The 22506-nt window shown below is 42.4% G+C and overlaps 1 protein-coding gene across 1 annotated transcript in view; it reads right to left on the reverse strand.

The window, feature by feature from the left end:
* Nucleotides 1-22506, reverse strand: part of fig4a (FIG4 phosphoinositide 5-phosphatase a) — a 77313-nt gene that overhangs the window by 41306 nt on the left and 13501 nt on the right. The window contains exons 6-14 of the mRNA XM_052096522.1: nt 20999-21144; nt 20734-20862; nt 17727-17827; nt 16323-16485; nt 8555-8652; nt 5020-5153; nt 2668-2784; nt 540-585; nt 260-408 (exon numbers count right to left, since the gene is read on the reverse strand). Of these exons, the coding sequence (XP_051952482.1) occupies nt 260-408; nt 540-585; nt 2668-2784; nt 5020-5153; nt 8555-8652; nt 16323-16485; nt 17727-17827; nt 20734-20862; nt 20999-21144 (1083 nt within the window). The remainder of the gene's footprint in view (nt 1-259; nt 409-539; nt 586-2667; nt 2785-5019; nt 5154-8554; nt 8653-16322; nt 16486-17726; nt 17828-20733; nt 20863-20998; nt 21145-22506) is intronic.

Consider the following 22506-nt stretch of genomic DNA (forward strand, 5'->3'; position numbering starts at 1 on the left):
ATCAGCCTCACACAGCTGTAGTGTAAAACACCTGATACACCTGTGTAAAATCACCATCAACAACTGCTTTATGCAGCACAATGAGCTAGTAGCTAACAGCTAGCGCTCGTGTTAATGTTTATGGTCAGTAATGTTTGTGTCACGTTTAAGATGATGTCACAGCAATAGAGGCGGCGCAACTTTGGTGATCAGCTTATTATCCCGCCCACATTGAGGCGGCAATAAACGGCAGTGGAAAAGCAAGCTCAGTTGCGGTTACCTGACGCAGTCTGTGTCAAACTGAAGTTTTGGTTTGTCTATCATTCCAAGTGCGTAGAGCTGATAGGCCAGAGCACATTTGCCCACCATGAACTGAGCCGTGTTCGTTCGATCCAGACAGTCCACGCAGTTTGTCCTCAAAACGCCAGTCTGTTCAAAAGCACACAATTAGTCATGCTTCATTTGTTACATTTTATGCATATTGTTCCGCTACATCACAAGTGTGCATTTGAGTATTTTATTTAATATATATATGCACAAATATATTGTGCTTAACATACTTGCAACCTGCCCTTAGGTGTGACCTTCCCTCCAAGATCTCCCCACCTGTAAAGAGACACAACGTTTTGTTTTGCTTTTGAACGAGGGGTCTAAAAAATGTCTTCAGACTTTGACCTCATATCAGAAACATACGGAGGAAACGTGTACACGCTTCAACACGTGAGCTCACATTTTGTACCCGTGGAGGTCATTTTTGTTCACATTTACACGTTTATATGAGAATGGAAATGGCTGCTGGTCTGTTGTCTTACATTGTACAAGCTTTATCTTGGACCCTCTTAATCATTTGCATTTTTCTAGTGTTATGACCTTGTGGAAGAGCCATGGACCAAACTTGTTGAGCGCGTTACCGCGGAGACGTAGCGCCTGTGGAGGCTTCCCGCTATTCTCCGCGGCATCCACGCACAACTCACCACACGCCCCACAGAGAGCGAGAACCACATTATAGCGACCACGAGGAGGTTACCCCATGTGACTCTACCCTCCCTTGCAACCGGGCCAATCTGGTTGCTAAGGAGACCTGACGGGAGTCACTCAGCACGCTCTGGATTCAAACTAGCGACTCCAGGTGTGCTAGTCAGCGCCAATACTCGCCAAGATACCCAGAGCCCCGGGTTAACTTATGTTGACGTATATAACTTTTAATTTTCAAAATTGTATTAGCATATGTTGAAATTAAAATGAACCAACATTAACAAGTGCTGTGAATGTATTGTTCGTTGTTGGTTCATGTTAGTAATTAATGTTAACGAATGCCACCTTATGAAAAGTCTGATTTTTTTCCACTAGATGGCAGCAAACACTAGAAAAATAATCGTTACACTGTCACATTCCATCACAATATACAGATGTGAACTGTAGGGGGCGCTCTAACACATTTTACCCCTCACAGATGTGAACTGTAGGGGGCGCTCTAACACATTTTACCCCTCACAGATGTGAACTGTAGGGGGCGCTCTAACACATTTTACCCCTCACAGATGTGAACTGTAGGTGGCGCTCTAACACATTTTACCCCTCACAGATGTGCTCGTCCATAGACATTCAGTCTAATGTTCAGTTCAAGCAACTCCCTCATTATTTCATTGAATATCTCGGCCTCTGAGTGGACTACAAGCTCAATTTAGGTGTCAGACAAGTAAACAAATGGCACATTTTTTAGACAACTCTCTAAAGTAAAAGCAGTTATAAAGTTTTTGGCTATTTGGGACTTACAGCAGCAGTCATCAGTGCATAAAAAAGACGTCTGTATTTGATGACTTACAGAAATCATAATTCACTTTGTGATTATTTTGAAAATCTTTCAAACTGTGGTATTAGTGCAACAAAACTAACTGCTCAGTCACATTCCTGAGAGTGAGAGCTTTTATTTGATATATGACTTGTCTATGTATGTGCTATGTGAAGGACTTTTATTTTGTATCTTAATATTTCTACCCATTACCTCTAGGGGGCACTCATTTGCGAAACGAATGATTTGAGGCCTTATTTTATTATTTTAAGTAACAAATGCAGAACTGATCTATAAAAAGTTCACATTCTAATATTTCAAACGACACCTCATATGCCTTATATGTATACGAGGACTTTAACGTTTTAGTCGTAATCTTTTTTTACGATATAGCGCCCCCCTTTGGAACCGCCGACGGGTCCATAGAGTTTAAGTGACAGTTCACCTAAAAAATATAATAACATTTTTTTTTATGCATTCACATTTATGCTGTCTCAAAATCCTATGACTTTCGTACTTCCGTGGACCACAAAGATATTTATATATGAGGTGTCCTTGTCCATATAATGCAAGTCAATGGGGTCCAAAACGTAAAAGCACCAAAAAGGACATAAATGCAGCGTAAAAGTAATTCATGTGGTTTAATCCGTGTCTTCTGAAGTGATCCAATCAGTTTGGTGCTTGAAAGTTATGGACCCCATTGACTTGCATGCTATGGACAAAGACACCACGTATCTCCATCAAAATATCTACTTCTGTTTTCCGTGGCTGAAAGTCTTTTGAGACGGCATAAGTGGGAGTAAATGATGACATTTTTGGAAAGTTGTGGCCTTGTGAAAACAGACATTAAACAAGTCTCATTCAACACCTACACTTGAGCATATGTGTGTGTTTACCTTTCATCGGGTCGTAACGTATGGCAGTAAAGATCGGGTCGATTAACGAAGAAACCCGTCCGCTTCACCACATTCTCAGCGATCAAACTGAGTCGATCCAACACGTTACACAGTTTACTGCACACACAAACAGACAGATGAGAGAGAGACACGGTAAATAACAGGAGGAACAAAGAGACAAAGACATATTCAGCTCATTACATAATTAAGATGAATTAGACATCTGCACCAAAACAGTGTCCAGAAGATACTTAATGCTTCACGGAAGCCCCGAACCGCAAGGTGATGAAAAAATTAACTAGTTGAAAAAACAAATTTTAGACCTATAAAAAAAATTTTTTTTTCCCTCAGGCAAATCTTCTCTCTCTCTCTCGCTCTGATTAAGAAAAAATAAATAAAAATCACAGAATTTTATTTTTTTTACTTATTATTGGTTCGATTAATCGCACACTAGCATGCTGTCTTTCATATGCGTGTGATTCTGTCCGGGTATACTTCGTTTTGGCGAGTTACGAATAACCTCGCACCCGGTCGACCGCGTCGCCTTTCCGAATGTACTTTTCTGACCGTGAACGAATAGGATCGCGTTCGATGCATGCGCACCTCAACTGCTTTGTGACATTCTGTTAGTACAGGCAATGGCCAGCGCATGCGCAGACGATGCGTTTAGACCAGTGGTTCTCAACCTTTTTTGAACAAACGCCCCCCTGACCTCTTCATGATCCTCTTAACGCCCCCCCCCTAAAAAAAAAACCAAAAACACTTCAGAAATACTATTACAGCCAAACAATTGCAACACTGATACCTGAAGCCTGAGTTTTTGGTAAAAAAAACTGAAACAGAAGTTTCTTATTGTATTTAAACTACATGTAAAAGCCTCAAGTTGAGTAATATTGTGTTTGGAAAAAATGCAAAAACACATGGATTGTTTGAAAGGTATTGCAAATGTATTTAGAAATTCAAACAAATTCTGGCTCACACACAAATTTTTTTAAGATGAACCAATCACGTGAACAATAACGTAACTAACCTAAATGGCCAATGAAAAAGCAGCGGTCGTTCACAAGACTCGATTAGGCAATATATACTAGGCTTCAAATTTGAATAGCCTACAAATGGTCATTTCATTTCAAATGACGAACAAAGATCGACAACAGCTCGGCCACCTGAACTGAACCGAAGAAAAACGACGTCAAAAACAGACACTTTTTAAAATTAATTACGGTCATTAGTGTGAGCCCTGAGCACTAATTATGCTCTAATTATGTATTCCGCGTTATGTACAGAAAAAGCCGGTGAAAGCGCCTCTATTTTGCGCTGAAAATTCTCCGCCTCTTAAAAGCATGTGTAACTTAGGAAGCGGCTCTCCTGGCATATCCTCCTGGTGAAGTGGCAGCAGTAATCCGAGCAAGACGAAGACATAGGCTAAGGAGAAGAGCTGAAAAGATTTTGCGCAGGCCGCCTGTTGAGTACCTCTGAGTAACGCCCCCCATTTGTGCCTGAGCGCCCCCTCTCTGCTGCCTCGTTCACACCGCCCCCCAACACTGTCCAAACGCCCCCGTTGAGAAACGCTGGTTTAGACGATGCGCGCATACGAGCCGCACGGTGGTGCTGATGATGCAATTTGCGCCACACGTACTGTGCGAGGAAGGATCCGCAACACGCACACCCGGAGTATACTTTGGCCTTAAGCATAAGATTTCATGCTTACTAATAGTTACACCTGGTGGCCGAGGTTGGTACCACATGCTAATTGTTAGCTAGCAAGAAAAAAAAACATTTAGAGAGAAAAAAAAAAGTCAGAATTTTTTTTTTCCCCAAAGGAAAATAAAAACCAACTATATTCTGCCTGAAAAAAATAAATAAAAAAATTGTGGATAATTATTTATATATATATATATTAGGACATAGGCTTGGGAAGGCACTAACACGCAAATAAAAATTTCACCTTGTGACCTTGCGGTTCAGGGCTTCCATAATTTATGCACGTGTGTGTGCAGGGTCCACGATTTACACTCGCAAACCACTACATCGAAGTAAGAATTTGGCTTTGTTAAGTTAGTACAACAGTTACTGGCCAGTTGGCTGGTTAACTATAGAAAGATTACAAACTGTGGCATGACGTGTCTTCATGGCCTTCATGTTTTAGCAATTACGCACTGAAAGTCAGTTATAAACACATTAGCACTTGCCATCAAACATCAAACCTGAAGCATTTGTTTATATGATAGTTGTGGCAAAGGAGATGATTTTCAGCAAATAACTACAACTACAAAGCAATCGTATCACTTAAGATGACTTGGAATACAAGGCATGAGTTATATTTACTGATATTGAGTCTCACACACACACCTCTTGGTGTATCGGGCCATGTCCCAGGCGATGTACTCGATGCCGTGCTCCGGCGGGAGGAACTGGTTGAGGTTGGTGATGGCGGGGTAAAGCTCTTCACTCAAGATCTTCTCATGTTTCCTCTTCTCTCGTTTCTGACAGGAAAAACAAACCTTGTTACAACACGAAAACTCTGGATCTCTGAGGTATTCAGGAGATCCGGTGGACCGGCTCTGGCTCATGCCACCATGAGGGGTGGTCAGTCCTCTACTCGGGGCAGGAGACTGCCAAACAAAAGGGAGTGGCTCTTCTTCTGAACAAAAGAATGAAGGGGGCATGGGAGCGTGGTGGTGAGGTGTGGGAAGCTGTAAGCCCCGGGATACTTTGGGCTTGCCTTCCCATCAACCAGAGGCGAGGAGTGGCGGTCGTGGTTACTTCTGCCCCCACTGAAGACGAACATCCGTGGAGGGATGGAGGCAAGGCCGATGAGTCAGATGCCTTCTATGACCTCCTGTCACAGGTGCTGCTAAAGTGGCCCCTCGGGATAGAGTCATCTTGTTGTGTGACTTCAATGCCCGAGTTGGCAAGTATGCTGGCACCTGGTCTGGAGTGATTGGAAGGCACAGGCCAGATCAGCTCAATAACAACGGCAGGAGGCTTTTTGTGCAGCCCATGGGCTTGTAATTACCAAAACGCTGTTCCAGCATAGGTGCATCCACACCACATCATGGATGCATGCCGGGTCCAAGCAAGAACAATTGCTGGGCTACATAGTGACGGAACAGCGGCTGCGGGCACATGTCTTCGCGTCATGGTCTTTTCGGCCACGGTTCCCTCTCTTCTCTATGCTTAATGGAACACCTTCGCCGGTTAGAAACATTTAGGCTGGCCTGCCTGCGATCCATCCTGGGTTTAACCAGGCTGGATTGTCTGAGGAGCTCACAAATCCTTGAAAGATGTTGACCAAGTCCCATCGGTGAGCTCCTCCGGCAGGCGAGGCAGCGTTGGCTGGGTCATGTAGCCTGCATGCCCGGCCACTACATGCCTAAACAGCTTTTGTTCAGCCGGATTGAGGGGGCTAAGCGGGCGCGGCACGGGCTGGAGAAGAGATGGAGTGAAGTGGTACAGGAGGATCTGGAGCTGAGTGGACTTGCCGACGACTGGTACCAGCAGTGTCATGATCGGCCTCTTTGGAGGAGGCGTGTTAAGGACGCTACTGGCCCGTTGGAGGCAGTCGCCCTCCAACAACAACGGAGGGCAGAGGAGCGACGCTCACAACAACGAGCAGAGTGCAGGGTGGCTAAAGCACAGCAAGCTGGCACAGTAGGGGGCACAGGTGGTGCATCAGCCAGTCAATCGACCCGTGTCACCTGTTGGATCTGTCCCGTGATCTCCTGCCAGCGGGTGTTCGACACTACACGTAGCCTCAACGTGCACATAGCCTGGCACAAGCGTCGTGGTGACGTCATCGCCACTTAGTGGCGAATGCCGGTTGTTGAGTGAGTGAGTGTTTGTGTGAGTATGTGTGTGTCCCAGTGAGACACAACGTGTGAGAGAGTTTGGGAAAGAGGCTAAATGTAAGTGTTATGTAAAATATAATTCGTAGATGTACAAAAAATATCTATATAATATCATCAGTAAAGCCACAATTGATGCCCGGGTCATAATTGACGCTCGCTCTCAGGCACGCTCGCTCTCACGCACGCTACGCTCTCTCACGCTCTCTCGCGCGCTCCCGCACGCACACGCACACACGCACGCACGCTCGCTCGCTCTCACGCACGCTCGCTCTCACGCACGCATGCTCTCACGCACGCTCGCTCTCACGCACGCTCGCTCTCACGCACGCACGCTCTCACGCACGCTCGCTCTCACGCACGCTCGCTCTCACGCACGCTCGCTCTCACGCACGCTCGCTCTCACGCACGCTCGCTCTCACGCACGCACGCTCTCAAGCACGCTCGCTCTCAAGCACGCTCGCTCTCACGCACGCACGCACGTGACTTATGAGCAATATTATGGTAATAAACAATACATTGTATTCTAAAGCTGCTTTTTGTCTTATTAATCATGAACTCTTCTGCCACAATAATGTAAAGCATTTTAATTATCTGAATATTTTATATACATATACATTTTTAATATTTAAAGATAACTATGTATATATTGATATAAATAGTTTTTGTTATATGAGGGGCTTTCTCAGCTAATATTTTGAGCTAAGATTGACAGCTCTAGTAAAAATATAAAAATCTGTTAAATAAAAATATATTATATAAAAATATAAAAATCAAATATATAAAAATATAAAAATCAAATATATAAAAATGAAAAATCTGTTATATAAAAATAAATTATATAAAAATATGCAAAATCTGTATCCCAAAGCACAGCTAAATAAACCCTCACACACTCGACTGGAGGCCAAAAACAGCAAAACACATGTGTATGTATGTGTGTGTGTGTGTGTGTGTGTGTGTGTGTGTGTAATTGTCTAATCTTCTGTCCAGACAAAAGCGGGCTGTGCTCAGTGACCAAACCTTTAATGACCTAAATGAGGCGCATTACATACAAAGATCGCAGCCTAATTAACTCCACACAGTTATTAAGTGTGCTAGACCATGTGCTCTTCACACGTGTGCTGTCACACACACACACACACACTGAAACAAAGAGACAAACACACACATCCACATGTGTGCTCATCCTGTCATGCAGAACTTGGCGTGTGAAATTTTGTCTACACAACCTGCACATCCAAATCTTATTTTGGCACCTTATGCTGATATCACGTGGCCCGTGTGTGTGTGTGTGTTCACTTTTTCCTAATTACAACCAACATTAAAGAGACAAGAACATATCAGCGTTTAGTTCAAACATCATTGTGTGTGTTCGTATGTGCATCAGTTATATTACTAACATGTGCATTAGAACACAACGTGCTAAAATAACTATAATTCAAATTAAGTTCCTGTTCAGGACAACACTGCAAAAAAAAATATTTTAATCAGTATTTTTGCCATATGGCACCATTTACTGCCGCAAAGGCATAATTTGCAGAAATTGTCATAAAACGAATCAATGAATGAATCTTTTTAGTGAATCTATTCAAAAGACCGGCACTCGTTTGTGCCTCTACAGCTGCACATCTGTACTGCTGGATTTGCGCTTACTGTCCCCTGCTGAAAGCAAAAAGGTGGTGCTTCTTACAGTGCGGGATTAAATGAACTTTTAATAGAATTTCTCGCACTGAATTAAGGCATGTAATTGACAGGCTAATTGTTATATACAGTATTTTATATAGTAAAACCAATTAAGATCATTATTTTCCCAGAATGGGTCCAGATTGGGAACGGCAACGGCACCGCCGGTCTTGCCATTTCAAAAACAACATTCATTCGTTGCAGTTAAGCGTAGAACAGAATATCCAGCAGATATTCGATAAACGATGATGAGATAAAAACATTATTTTGGACAATATAAACTGATAAATATTGCACAATGACCAGCAAGATCAGATTCTGTAACGTTCACGGGAAAGTCTGGATTTTCTCACCTTGACGAGGTTCAGGATGATGATTGGAGATCCAAACCTCTGCAACATCTGATCAAAGTGAAGAGCAGCGACATGAGCATACGGATCAGCCTGATCCACTGCAACACAAAGAGAATTAAACATTTAAGTGGGATGATAAAACAACAAATGTGTCTTTAATTGTGCACCAAACTCCGACCAATGAGATCAAAGCTGTCACGTACGCGGGGTCTGGGTATCTCAGCGAGTATTGGCGCTGACTATCACACCTGGAGTCACGAGTTCGAATCCAGGGCGTGCTGAGTTAATCCAGTCAGGTCTCCTAAGCAACCAAATTGGCCCGGTTGCTAGGGAGGGTAGAGTCACTTTAGGTTATAACCTACTCGTGGTCGCTATAATGTGGTTCTCGCTCTCGGTGGGGCGCATGGCGAGTTGTGAATCAATGCCATGTAGAATAGCATGAAGCTTCCACACGCACTAGGTCTCCTTAGCAACCAAATTGGCCCGGTTGCTAGGGAGGGTAGAGTCACTTGAGGTTAACCTACTCGTGGTCGCTATAATGTGGTTCTCGCTCTCGGTGGGGCGCATGGTGAGTTGTGAATCGATGCCATGTAGAATAGCATGAAGCCTCCACACGCACTATGTCTCCTAAGCAACCAACTGGCCCAGTTGCTAGGGAGGGTAGAGTCATGTTAGGTTAACCTCCTCATGGTCTCTATAATGTGGTTCACTCTCGGTGGGGCACATGGCAAGTTGTGCCTCCACACGTGCTACGTCTCTGCGGTAACGCGCTCAACAAGCCACGTAATAAGATGCGCGGATTGACGGTCTCAGACGCGGAGGCAACTGAGATTCCTCCTCCACCACCCGGATTGAGGCAAGTCGCTACACCACCACGAGGACTTAGACCGCATTGAGAATTGGGCGTTCCAAATCGGGGAGAGAAAAAAAACAGGTCACGTACGAGATGAAAACAGACTGGAAGATAATTAAAGGAATGAACAAAGGGCATAAGGTCATCACAGACTGTCCTGTCTCACTTATTTACTGGCATGTAGGCTGCTTGATAATGTCAGAACATTCAGCAGCTCAAACGCTCACTAGCAACCTACAATTGACTTTTTTGTAGTCGGTTCCGGAAGTATTTTCTACATTAATTTTAATTTCAAATGAAAGAAAGTGCCGTAAGTGTCTCACTGTAACCTCGATTTTTGCCTAAACTAAAAAAAAATTGGTGATAATCAACATTATGACTCAAATGCTGTCGATTGAGCTAAACTTAATATGATTAAAAATATTAATATGAAAAAAATATTAATATGAACTGGGATATTAATTTAAGATTTTATTACTCAAGCTAGTCTTCTTCAATGTAAGGAAAGCCAAACTTGTCCCTCTCGTCATGTAATATGTGGGTCACAAGTCTTTGGCAATGTGCAGTCCACAGTTTCAACATACAAAAATCGGACTGTACAAACCTGTAAACAGATCAACAAGAGCATAACACACAGAGCACTTCCAGAAGTAGGTTATGAGAACAAGGTTGCTCGCATACACAAATCCCTCTTTTACATGCATTCATTAACCCAGCACAAAGCTTATTCAAAATCCACATAATCAAACACTTATGCGTTGAATAGCACTTCAGCAGGGCTGACAAAGCTAACATTGCTGTGTGAGATGGCAGCGTGATGCATGCAAGGTGTGAGGAAGACAATCTGTGTCTTAACCATGTCTCATGTCCTCACAGAACCTCTAACAATCAATAAGACTAAAGGCTAGCGTAACACCCTTTCTCTATGAGTGGTTGGATGACTTTTTGTTCAAAATCAATATCAGTTATCTTGGAAGTGCTGATTTTGACCAAGATCTGCCTGACCTAGTTACAGTGAGAAAACACTCTTCAGAAACTCTTCTTCTGACACAAGGACATTGCATCAAGTGACATGTAATTAAACTGCAAACTGTATTCTATGGAAGAGTAGGCATGGAGCATAAAATGTCTGCAAATCACATATCATTTGACTTAACTAGGAGATTTAGGTTGTGTTCGAGTGTGGTTTTTGATCAAATGCACCAGCGAGAACTGGCTCCTGTGAAACAGATAAAGACAATTATACTCAATGTGCTCATCTCAGAAGACCGATGATCAAGAATGGTTGCTTTGCATAAAGCTGGAAAGTGTTACAAAATTATCTGGAAGAGTTTAGATATTCATCTGTCCACAGTTAGACAAACTGTCTATAAATGGAGATGATTTAGTACTATAGGTACTCTCTCTAGAAGTGGCCGTTAGATATTCATCTGTCCACAGTTAGACAAACTGTCTATAAATGGAGATGATTTAGTACTATAGGTACTCTCTCTAGAAGTGGCCGTTAGATATTCATCTGTCCACAGTTAGATAAACTGTCTATAAATGGAGGTGATTTAGTACTATAGGTACTCTCACTAGAAGTGGCGGTTAGATATTCATCTGTCCACAGTTAGACAAACTGTCTATAAATGGAGGTGATTTAGTACTATAGGTACTCTCACTAGAAGTGGCTGTTAGATATTCATCTGTCCACAGTGAGACAAACTGTCTATAAATGTTGATTTAGTACTATAGGTACTCTCACTAGAAGTGGCCGTTAGATATTCATCTGTCCACAGTTAGACAAACTGTCTATAAATGGAGATGATTTAGTACTATAGGTACTCTCTCTAGAAGTGGCTGTTAGATATTCATCTGTCCACAGTTAGACAAACTGTCTATAACTGGAGATGATTTAGTACTATAGGTACTCTCTCTAGAAGTGGCCATTAGATATTCATCTGTCCACAGTTAGACAAACTGTCTATAACTGGAGGTGATTTAGTACTATAGGTATTCTCACTAGAAGTGGCCGTTAGATATTCATCTGTCCACAGTGAGACAAACTGTCTATAACTGGAGGTGATTTAGTACTATAGGTACTCTCTCTAGAAGTGGCCGTTAGATATTCATCTGTCCACAGTGAGACAAACTGTCTATAAATGTTGATGATTTAGTACTATAGGTACTCTCACTAGAAGTGGCCATTAGATATTCATCTGTCCACAGTTAGACAAACTGTCTATAAATGGAGATGATTTAGTACTATAGGTACTCTCACTAGAAGTGGCCGTTAGATATTCATCTGTCCACAGTTAGACAAACTGTCTATAAATGGAGATGATTTAGTACTATAAGTACTCTCACTAGAAGTGGCCGTTAGATATTCATCTGTCCACAGTTAGACAAACTGTCTATAACTGGAGGTGATTTAGTACTATAGGTATTCTCACTAGAAGTGGCCGTTAGATATTCATCTGTCCACAGTGAGACAAACTGTCTATAACTGGAGGTGATTTAGTACTATAGGTACTCTCTCTAGAAGTGGCCGTTAGATATTCATCTGTCCACAGTGAGACAAACTGTCTATAACTGGAGGTGATTTAGTACTATAGGTACTCTCTCTAGAAGTGGCCATTAGATATTCATCTGTCCACAGTTAGACAAACTGTCTATAACTGGAGGTGATTTAGTACTATAGGTATTCTCACTAGAAGTGGCCGTTAGATATTCATCTGTCCACAGTGAGACAAACTGTCTATAACTGGAGGTGATTTAGTACTATAGGTACTCTCTCTAGAAGTGGCCGTTAGATATTCATCTGTCCACAGTGAGACAAACTGTCTATAAATGTTGATGATTTAGTACTATAGGTACTCTCACTAGAAGTGGCCGTTAAATATTCATCTGTCCACAGTTAGACAAACTGTCTATAAATGGAGATGATTTAGTACTATAGGTACTCTCTCTAGAAGTGGCCGTTAGATATTCATATGTCCACAGTGAGACAAACTGTCTATAAATGGAGATGATTTAGTACTATAGGTACTCTCTCTAGAAGTGGCCGTTAGATATTCATCTCCACAGTTAGACAAACGGTCTATAAATGGAGATGATTTAGTACTATAGGTACTCTCTCTAGAAGTGGCCATTAGATATTCATCTGTTCACATTCAGACAAACTGTCTATAAATGGAGATAATTTAGTACTATAGGTACTCTCTGTAGAAGTGGCCGTCCAGCCAAGATGACTCAAAGGACACACCGCAGAATGCTCAATGAGGTAATAAAGAACACTAGACTGACAGATAAAGACTTGAAGGAATCATTGGAGCTCGTTAACATCTCTGTTCATGTGTCTACTATACAGAAAAGATTAAACAGGTGTGTGTTCATGACAGGACATCATGAAGGAAGCTGCTGCTTTCCAACAAAAACATTAAAGCACACCTGAAGTTTGCCAAAGACCACCTTGACACTCCACAACGCTACTGGGAAAATGTTTTGTGTACTGATGAAACTAAGGTTGAATTGTTTGGGAAGAACAAGCAGCTCTACGGATGGCATAGAAAGGGCATCGCATACCAACATCATCCCAATGGTGAAGTACGGTGGAGGGACCGTAGATCTGACCTAGATTTTGGGGATGATTTGCTGCTTCAGGGTCCAGACCGCTTGCCATCATCAAGGGAAAAATGAATTACCAAGTTTTTCAAGATATCCTACAGGATAATGTCAGGGTGGCAGTGTGCCAGCTGAAGCTCAGCAGAAGTGGAGTGATGCAGCAGGACAATGACTCTAAACATCAAAGTAAATCCACTACAGAATGAATTAAAAAGAAAGAAAGTCCACTTTTGGAGTTTCCCAGTCAGAGCCCAGACCCTAAAGACCCTCAAGAGAGCCGTTCACACCAGACATCCTAAAAATATGGCTAAGCTGAAGCAGTTCTGTATGAAGAATGGTCCAAAATTCCTTCTGAACGTTGTGCAGGTCTATTCCGCATCTATCAGAAATGCTTGATTGAGGTTATTGCTGCCAAATGAAAATCAACCAGTTATTAAAGTCACAGCACTGTGAATATTTAATGAGGTGTGTTTGATAAAGATTGTTTGTGTGTTGTTATCTTAAGCACATTGTGTTTGTCTATACTTGTGACTTTGATTATGATGAGATCATATTTTATGACAAATTAATGCAGAAAACCAGCTAATTCCAAAGGGTTCACATATTTTTCTTGCCACTGTATGCTTCTGTTGAAGTCATCTGTCAAAACTATTTCAACTTAATTAAAAAAATACATTCTTGATTTCAGATATTATATCTTGAGGTATATTACGCAAATACCTCACTAAATTTAGTTCGAAATATGCTTAAAATGAGAATAAATAATTTGGCAATGAAGTATGCTTCTCAGGTAAATAATCTTATTTTAAAGATGTTTTACTCCCAGAAAAGGCAAATATAATGATTAAGAATTTGCAGTGCATTTATCTCCTGGTTGATGCTGAAGATAACGTACAAAACCAGCAAACACAAAAGCGCTTTCAGCTGTTATCTGAGGTAACCAATCAGTAAGCAATGAGCGCACAGCACGACAATGCACTGTATCTACAGGAGCCGGTGTGTGTATAAAATGTCATCTTGATGTGGAATAGAAAAGGTGAAATGAGGAAACAGAAGAGGATGATCACCAATGCCTGAAAACACCCGCGCGCACACACGCGCAGCAATACTCTGCATGCAGAAAACTAATACAAGAGCTTGAGAAGATGAGAGCTCTTCAGGTCTCCAAATTATCTCCTGCACAATCAGGAGTTTCTTGATATTTTGCATGTGACCTCAGAATGTTCTGTTGTCCATGTGTACCAAGTTTTGTTAAGTTTGAATATTGCACGTACAAGATACAGGCCAATTAGTCATAATGGGCCACACCCAAAAGCGTATATCTTTCGAACGAATTAACAAATCAAAATTCTTTTAAAAACCTTTGGTCAGGAGGGTCTGTAGATGAAGTACACCAACTTTTGTGTGAATCGGACAAACGGTCAAGGACAACTTTTTATTTTTTTAACCAGTGGTAGAAACATTTTTGTTGCGGAAAATCAAAATCCATATAACAGGATGATTTTGGGGCACTGAAAGGATTCAGAAGTAAAATATATTTTCATTTCAAGCCCTTACGGTTCCGAGGTTATTATTATTGCGCCACCTTTTGGCCGATTCCATAAACATTTCGTATACAGCCTAATTTTGGTGACCTATAAGTGAAAGCCAAATTTCGTAACGATCGGTCGTTCACAACACTAGTTATTACGTGCTGAAATTTTATTGGCTACCGGCAGCCATGTTTGTTAATTTGTCGAAGCGTTATTTTAATGGTAGGGGTGCGTTCCATTCTGAAGGGCTCATCCCTATGCCCAAATCCCTTCAGAGGGTTTATCCTCCAGGGTGTAGGGCTCAAAAATATCAGTAATTGAGAACGCACTTCAGCGTCATCTTTCCAAGTCAAAGGACTTGGAAAGGATTATAAGGTTTAAAATCATTTTAAAATTTCAATATAATAATTAAAAGCTTTTATAGACTATGGAGATAAAGGGATGTCATGTTTTTGCTTATAGAAACAGTTTGCAGTTGCAGCTGGTTTAAATTTACACTAAATTAAACTTTGCTAACCTCCATATTTGTGAAGTATGCTCCGTTTCAGGTCCGCTTGGCAGCCAAGTGCCCATCTGTTGAACCCTACGTGAACGGCCATTTAGAAATGGGCGTTTATTCGATTTGGAATGACCCTTCAACATGGTGGCCACAATCGTTCCCCCTTCGAAGTGCCTTTTCAGAAGAGGATTTCTCTTGTTTGGAATGCAGGGTATATTTGCACTTGACCCAAAGAAGATGCATGCCAAATTTCAACTTCTTCAATGAAACGGTTGTGGAGTTATACATTGTTTAGTTGTAGCAGCCCCTATTGGTGAAATTGGAAGAAACTTGGCATAAGTCTTCAAAATGTACTGTTAACAAAATATACCAAGTTTAGTTAAGTTTGGACTTTGTGTTCAGAAGATATAAGTCAATGAGTGAATTAGGGGCGCCCAAAATATTAATCGTCTTGTATCTTCTCAACGATTTAACATATCAATGCAATTTTGCAATATCTCCAGTATATCTTGTTTTAAGGTTTTTTAAGACAAAAAGAAAATTATTTTATTCAGTCCAAGGAAATACAGTATTTCAGTTTCAGGATGCTGCCTTAGAAAGTAGCTGCCTATGCAGGGAGTACCCAGCAAGGCAGTTCACTAGGTTATGCAGTTCATGATGGACCAGACAGGTCTTGGTGAGAGACGCAAAAGTGTGTTAATGAACACGAATATGGAAGTAAACTTTTGCAGGGTAAACTTCGACAGAGGTGAATGACAGTGGTGGTGGTGGCATTGTGGGCTAAAGCACATAACTGGTAAGCAGAAGGTTGCTGGTTCAATCCCCACAGTCACCACCATTGTGTCCTTGAGTAAGGCACTTAACTCCAGGTTGTTCCGGGGGGATTGTCCCTGTAATAAGTGCACTGTAAGTTACTTTGGATAAAAGTGTCTGCCAAATGCATAAATGTAAATGTACAGTAAATGAATGGGAGATCACAGCAAATATTGTTTTCACATCCATTTGTTCCAAGAGTAAAAGAAAAAAATCCACTATTATGTTTGAATGACTTTCCAGTAGAGGAAAAAAATAGAGTGCGGTGGATTAAGACAGATGGGAGAGGATGCCAAATTTACTGTCACTATCTCAGCAGCTCTAATAGAAACCCCCTCACAGCTGTAATAATTCATTTTTTAAACGAATTCCAAGGTAATATAACACAAAGCATAATGTTATAACCCATCATAGTCGGTGAAAAAGGTCTACTAGTGTGGTAATAAAACAGAAAGTGTCTCTTACAGCGAATGGGTGGTTTGGGCATCATGGTGGAGATGTCCTGAGACCAGTGTAGAGGAACCGACCCTCTGACCTGCACACAGGATGAGTAACTGCCCGCCGAGAATGACATGACGGAGGCATCATGGATGATCTGTTCGGTCTCCACTTCATTCGCCACATCGCCCTACAACGCACACAATTACAGTGTTGGGGAGTAACGAACTAAATATTTGCATGACTTCATAGGTGTAGCACATTTGGAACTAGATAGGTCAAGGTTGTCAAGACAAACAGATGTATAGATGTACGGTTATCCACAATATTCTCAGCTAGTCCACTGTATTTCACAAGGTGGGCAGAGTTTCCACTTGGCTAGCGGAAGAGCGATTGTTTAACTCTAACCCCTTAACCTAACCTAACCCCAACCCTTAAACCCAACCCCTAAACCTAACCCCAACCCTTAAACCTAAACCCAACCCCCAACCCTTAACTGCTAACCCTTACCCTAAACCCAACCCTAAACCTAACCCCAACCCTTAAACCCAACCCCTAAACCCTAAACCTAACCCCAACCCTTAAACCTAACCCCAACCCTTAAACCCAACCCCTAAACCCTAAACCCTAAACCCTAACCCCAACCCTTAAACCTAACCCCAACCCTTAAACCCAACCCTAACCATAACCCCAACCCTTAAACCCAACCCCTAAACTTAACCCCAACCCTTAAACCCAACCCCCAACCCTTAACTGCTAACCCTAACCCCAACCCTTAAACCCAACCCCCAACCCTTAACTGCTAACCCTAACCCCAACCCTTAAACCCAACCCCCAACCCTTAACTGCTAACCCTTACCCTAAACCCAACCCTAACCATAACCCCAACCCTTAAACCCAACCCCTAAACCTAACCCCAACCCTTAAACCCAACCCCCAACCCTTAAACCCAACCCCCAACCCTTAACTGCTAACCCTTACCCTAAACCCAACCCTAACAATAACCCCAACCCTTAACCTTACCCCAACTTCTGCAGCGGTCAAACTCGCACGAGCAATGTGAGTATGTGAACGCACCATTAGGCTGAGAGTGTCTGAATATATCAATCCATTTCATAAAAAAAAAAAAAAACTTGAAAATATTTATTTACAATGACACCAAAAACACGACCGTCCTTGTTTTTAGCTCGTCACACAGCAGATTTAAAGTAGCATCCCGACACTTCTCCATTATAGAACATCACATCAGTAGCTCACACAAAGCTTTGGAAAGCACTAACAGCTTTAGAGCAAAAGAACATTATGTAACCACACCTGAATACACAGTGTTAACAGAGATGAATACAGAAATTGCTCTGGATGGGTAAAAGGATGTTCACAATAGAGCACATGTCCACAGCATACGTTTGAGTCTTTAGTAACAGCGTGTACCTCACAGTTGGCTCCTCTTTTGAGAAAACGCGTCCCTGCAAAGCGACTGGAACGGCGTGCGATCAAGGTGACGTACACCGGCCTGCCATAAATCAACAACTCTGAAATTGAGAGTTAAAGGAAACACAAACCAATACTGAAGAAATATGCCTTGAAAGTGTCCTGAACTCATTTACGGGGACATTAGGCAGACGATGGGGGAGATATAATGAATTACAAGCATCCGTATGACTTCGTAAGACTTGGAATATAGCACAAAGTCAAAAAGACGACGTCGTTTTGTGCTTTTGGGAGCTTGACAGTCACTGTACGGAAAAGAGCAGCGTGAACATTCTACGAATTATCTGCTTTTGTGTTCCGCCTTAGGAAGAAGATTAGTGGTTGTGAGCACTTCACAGGGGAGGACGGAGAAGCCATTACAACCAAGAGAAGCAATCAACAACACGAGCGTCTCCACATCGTTATTTCCTCTTTCTTTTTCTTTTTTTTCAATCTTGACCCTTCTGAACTTTAGACGCAAAGGTTTCCTGCTGTTTAAGCTGGTATTTAGATCCTGGTCTTATTGCTGGTCCAAGACGGTCTACTCGCTCTAACCAGCTTGGTCAGGATGTTCTAACGGGTCAAAACCAGACGATTACACATCTAAACCGGCTTGGACCAGCTAGAAACCATGTGCTCCCATGAAAAACATAAAGGAATAGTTCACCCCCCCAAACCCCATAAATACATATGGTGTTATTATTTTCAGTGGAACACAAAAGGTGCATTTTTGAAGAATCTATTTTCAAAATTGTTGTTGCTTGCAAAAATAAATACATTTGTCAAAACACACAGCTACATTTGAATGGTTGTCATGGAAATATGTTTTGGGCCCTGGAGTCATACAGTTACAGCATCTACCGGCGGGAGCAAACTGGACCATACTAACCGGCCGAACTTTGACCCTTTGACACTGCGGTTTCTATCTCCCAGGACACACGCATGTGCATTAATGTGAAACATGCACAAACGGCTTGTTTTGGCTGTAGTTCAGATCACAGAGAGGTCATCTAAACTGAGCAGCATTATATAAACATCACTAATGCGGTATACACTAAACATCTGATTCATTTAATCACATTCATTGGATAAATTAATGCACAAGTATGGAGGGTGAGACAAGAAGACACAAGAACAAGAAAAAGTATCTCCAAAATATAAGTAAACCCACACACACACACACACAGATACACACGCACACACATACGCATACACACGCACACACACACAGATACACACACACACACACACACACACACACACACAGATACACACGCACACACATACGCATACACACGCACACACACACAGATACACACACACACACACACACACACACACACACACACACACACACAGACAGACACACACAGACAGACACACACACACACACACACACACAGATAAACATGCACACACACACACAGATACACACGCACACACATACGCATACACACGCACACACACACAGATACACACACACACACACACACACACACACACACACACACACAGACAGACAGACACACACACACACACACACACACACACAGATAAACATGCACACACACACACAGATACACACACACATATTCACACACACACGCACACACACAAACATAGATTCACACACATATACACATGCTCACACACAGATACACACACACACGCACAGATACACACACATACACACACTGATAGATACACACACACACACACACTGATAGATACACACAAGCACGCACACACACACACACACACACACACACACACACACACACGCGCGCACACACAGATAGATACACACACACCCACACACACTCACACACTGATAGATACACACACAAGCGCACACACACACACACACACACACACACACACACATACATACATACATACACACACACACTGATAGATACACACATACACACACACACACACACAAGCACACACTGATAGATACACACACACACAAGCACACACTGATAGATACACACACACACACAAGCACACACTGATAGATACACACACACACAAGCACACACTGATAGATACACACACACACAAGCACACACTGATAGATACACACACACACACACAAGCACACACTGATAGATACACACACACACAAGCACACACTGATAGATACACACACACACACAAGCACACACTGATAGATACACACACACACACAAGCACACACTGATAGATACACACACACACACAAGCACACACTGATAGATACACACACACACAAGCACACACTGATAGATACACACACACACACACACACAAGCACACACTGATAGATACACACACACACACAAGCACACACTGATAGATACACACACACACAAGCACACACTGATAGATACACACACACACACAAGCACACACTGATAGATACACACACACACACAAGCACACACTGATAGATACACACACACACACAAGCACACACTGATAGATACACACACACACAAGCACACACTGATAGATACACACACACACACACAAGCACACACTGATAGATACACACACACACACAAGCACACACTGATAGATACACACACACACAAGCACACACTGATAGATACACACACACACACAAGCACACACTGATAGATACACACACACACAAGCACACACTGATAGATACACACACACACACACACACAAGCACACACTGATAGATACACACACACACACAAGCACACACTGATAGATACACACACACACAAGCACACACTGATAGATACACACACACACACAAGCACACACTGATAGATACACACACACACACAAGCACACACAGATAGATACACACACACACAAGCACACACTGATAGATACACACACACACAAGCACACACTGATAGATACACACACACACACAAGCACACACTGATAGATACACACACACACACAAGCACACACAGATAGATACACACAGAATAAATGAGGATACTGGATTGGCCGCAGAATCCATGGATGATGTACAACAGCCAATCAGGATGCACGATGTCCTTCACTTTTTCCAGCAGACGAGCGTTCCACACATATTTCGCGTAGGGTTCATTTTTCAAACCGTGAACAACTGAAAGACAAAAACTTCAGTTACACAATCAACTAAACACCTCGAGGGGGCGCCCCTCCTCTTCAAACTAAAAAACACATATATTATTAATCCAAGAGCCATAAAGACCATATTGAAGATTACAGTCCTGACACACCTTGAGTGGGGAGTCCCTCCTCTTCAAAGATGTCAAAGCTGTCCTGTCTGCTGCTGGTGCTCAGTTCCTCGCTCTCTCCGGGGTCACAGGTCATCTGCAGCACCGTCAGGTTATACTGCAGCGAGTAACTCAGGTCATAGCTGTAACTATAAGGCCAAAGGATCAAAGGTCACATGCACTCACAGAGCAAAAATAATTACACTTCTCATAATTGTTGATCAGCAGGACAAAGCGGCACCCAGGATGCACTGTTGCTAGGTGACAGCGTGTTGCTTGGAGATATAACACACTGAATGCACTTGTTTAGAGGTTCAGAGAGATTCAAAAGTTCACATGCAATTAATTCTGCAAGATGACAACACATATATTTACTCCTGTCCATGTCCAGAAAAAACAACATCACGTGTGTGTGTGGTGGTGGTGACCTCACGGACACAACAACACTAATCAAAAGAAACCCCGGTGGACCAATGTCCAAAAATGATACACATTTGTATAGTGGTTAATTCATTTGTTCTGCACTAAAATCTTTCTCTTAAATCTCATTTGGACATGCTGCTGTAAGACATTGACTTTATCTTCACAGGTAAAGCATGAAAAAGTGCATTACACGTTACTTCATTTTCAGTCTTCACACAAGAATTGTCATGAGCGCATGAGTCATACGTAATAACTTCTGCACTTCTTTTTTGTCCTTATTTAAATTTGAAAGCCCCTGATCACTGTTTTCATTGGATGGAACAGAGCAGCATGAACATTCTGCTCAACATCTCCCTTTGTGTTCTATGAAATATGAAGTTCTTGCAAAGAATGAAACTATGGACGCGCTGATTTCCAGGAGGGAGGGAGAAAAGGGCAAGCAAGGACTCATGCGAGCAGTATTTGAGGAAAGCGTGAAATCTTATTTCCGTTACAAAGACCCGGAGTTACACGAGGACGTCGAGTATTAAACGCTTTCCAAAGGGCTTTGAGATAAGATGCACGCGCAGAGGCCCCGGGGACACGGAGATACGCGTGAATTGACCTTTTCTTCGACACTCAAGATTTTAAACCAGCAGATATGACAGGGAGAGTCTAATCAAGAGTTCAAATAACACACTCGCACGCACACACAAACACACAAACACTCGCACACACACACACACGCACACACACGCACGCACAAACACTCGCACACTCACGCTGCGCACACACACACACACACTCGCGACACGCATCACCTCGCGACGCTACAAACACTCGCTACAGCACACACGCGCTTACACTCGCACAAACACTCGCACACACACACACACACAAACACTTGCAAACTCGCACACACACAAATACTCGCACACAAAATCTTGCGCGCGCACACACACACACTCGCACGCACGCACACACGCTCACACTCGCACGCATACACTCTCGCACACGCAAACACTCTCATACACTTGCACACACACTCACACTCGCACAAACACTCGCGCTCACACTCGCACACATACACTCTCACTCTCACACACACA

This window comes from Xyrauchen texanus, chromosome 28, assembly GCF_025860055.1.
Source record: "Xyrauchen texanus isolate HMW12.3.18 chromosome 28, RBS_HiC_50CHRs, whole genome shotgun sequence".
In the NCBI taxonomy this organism is placed as follows: Eukaryota; Metazoa; Chordata; class Actinopteri; order Cypriniformes; family Catostomidae; genus Xyrauchen; species Xyrauchen texanus.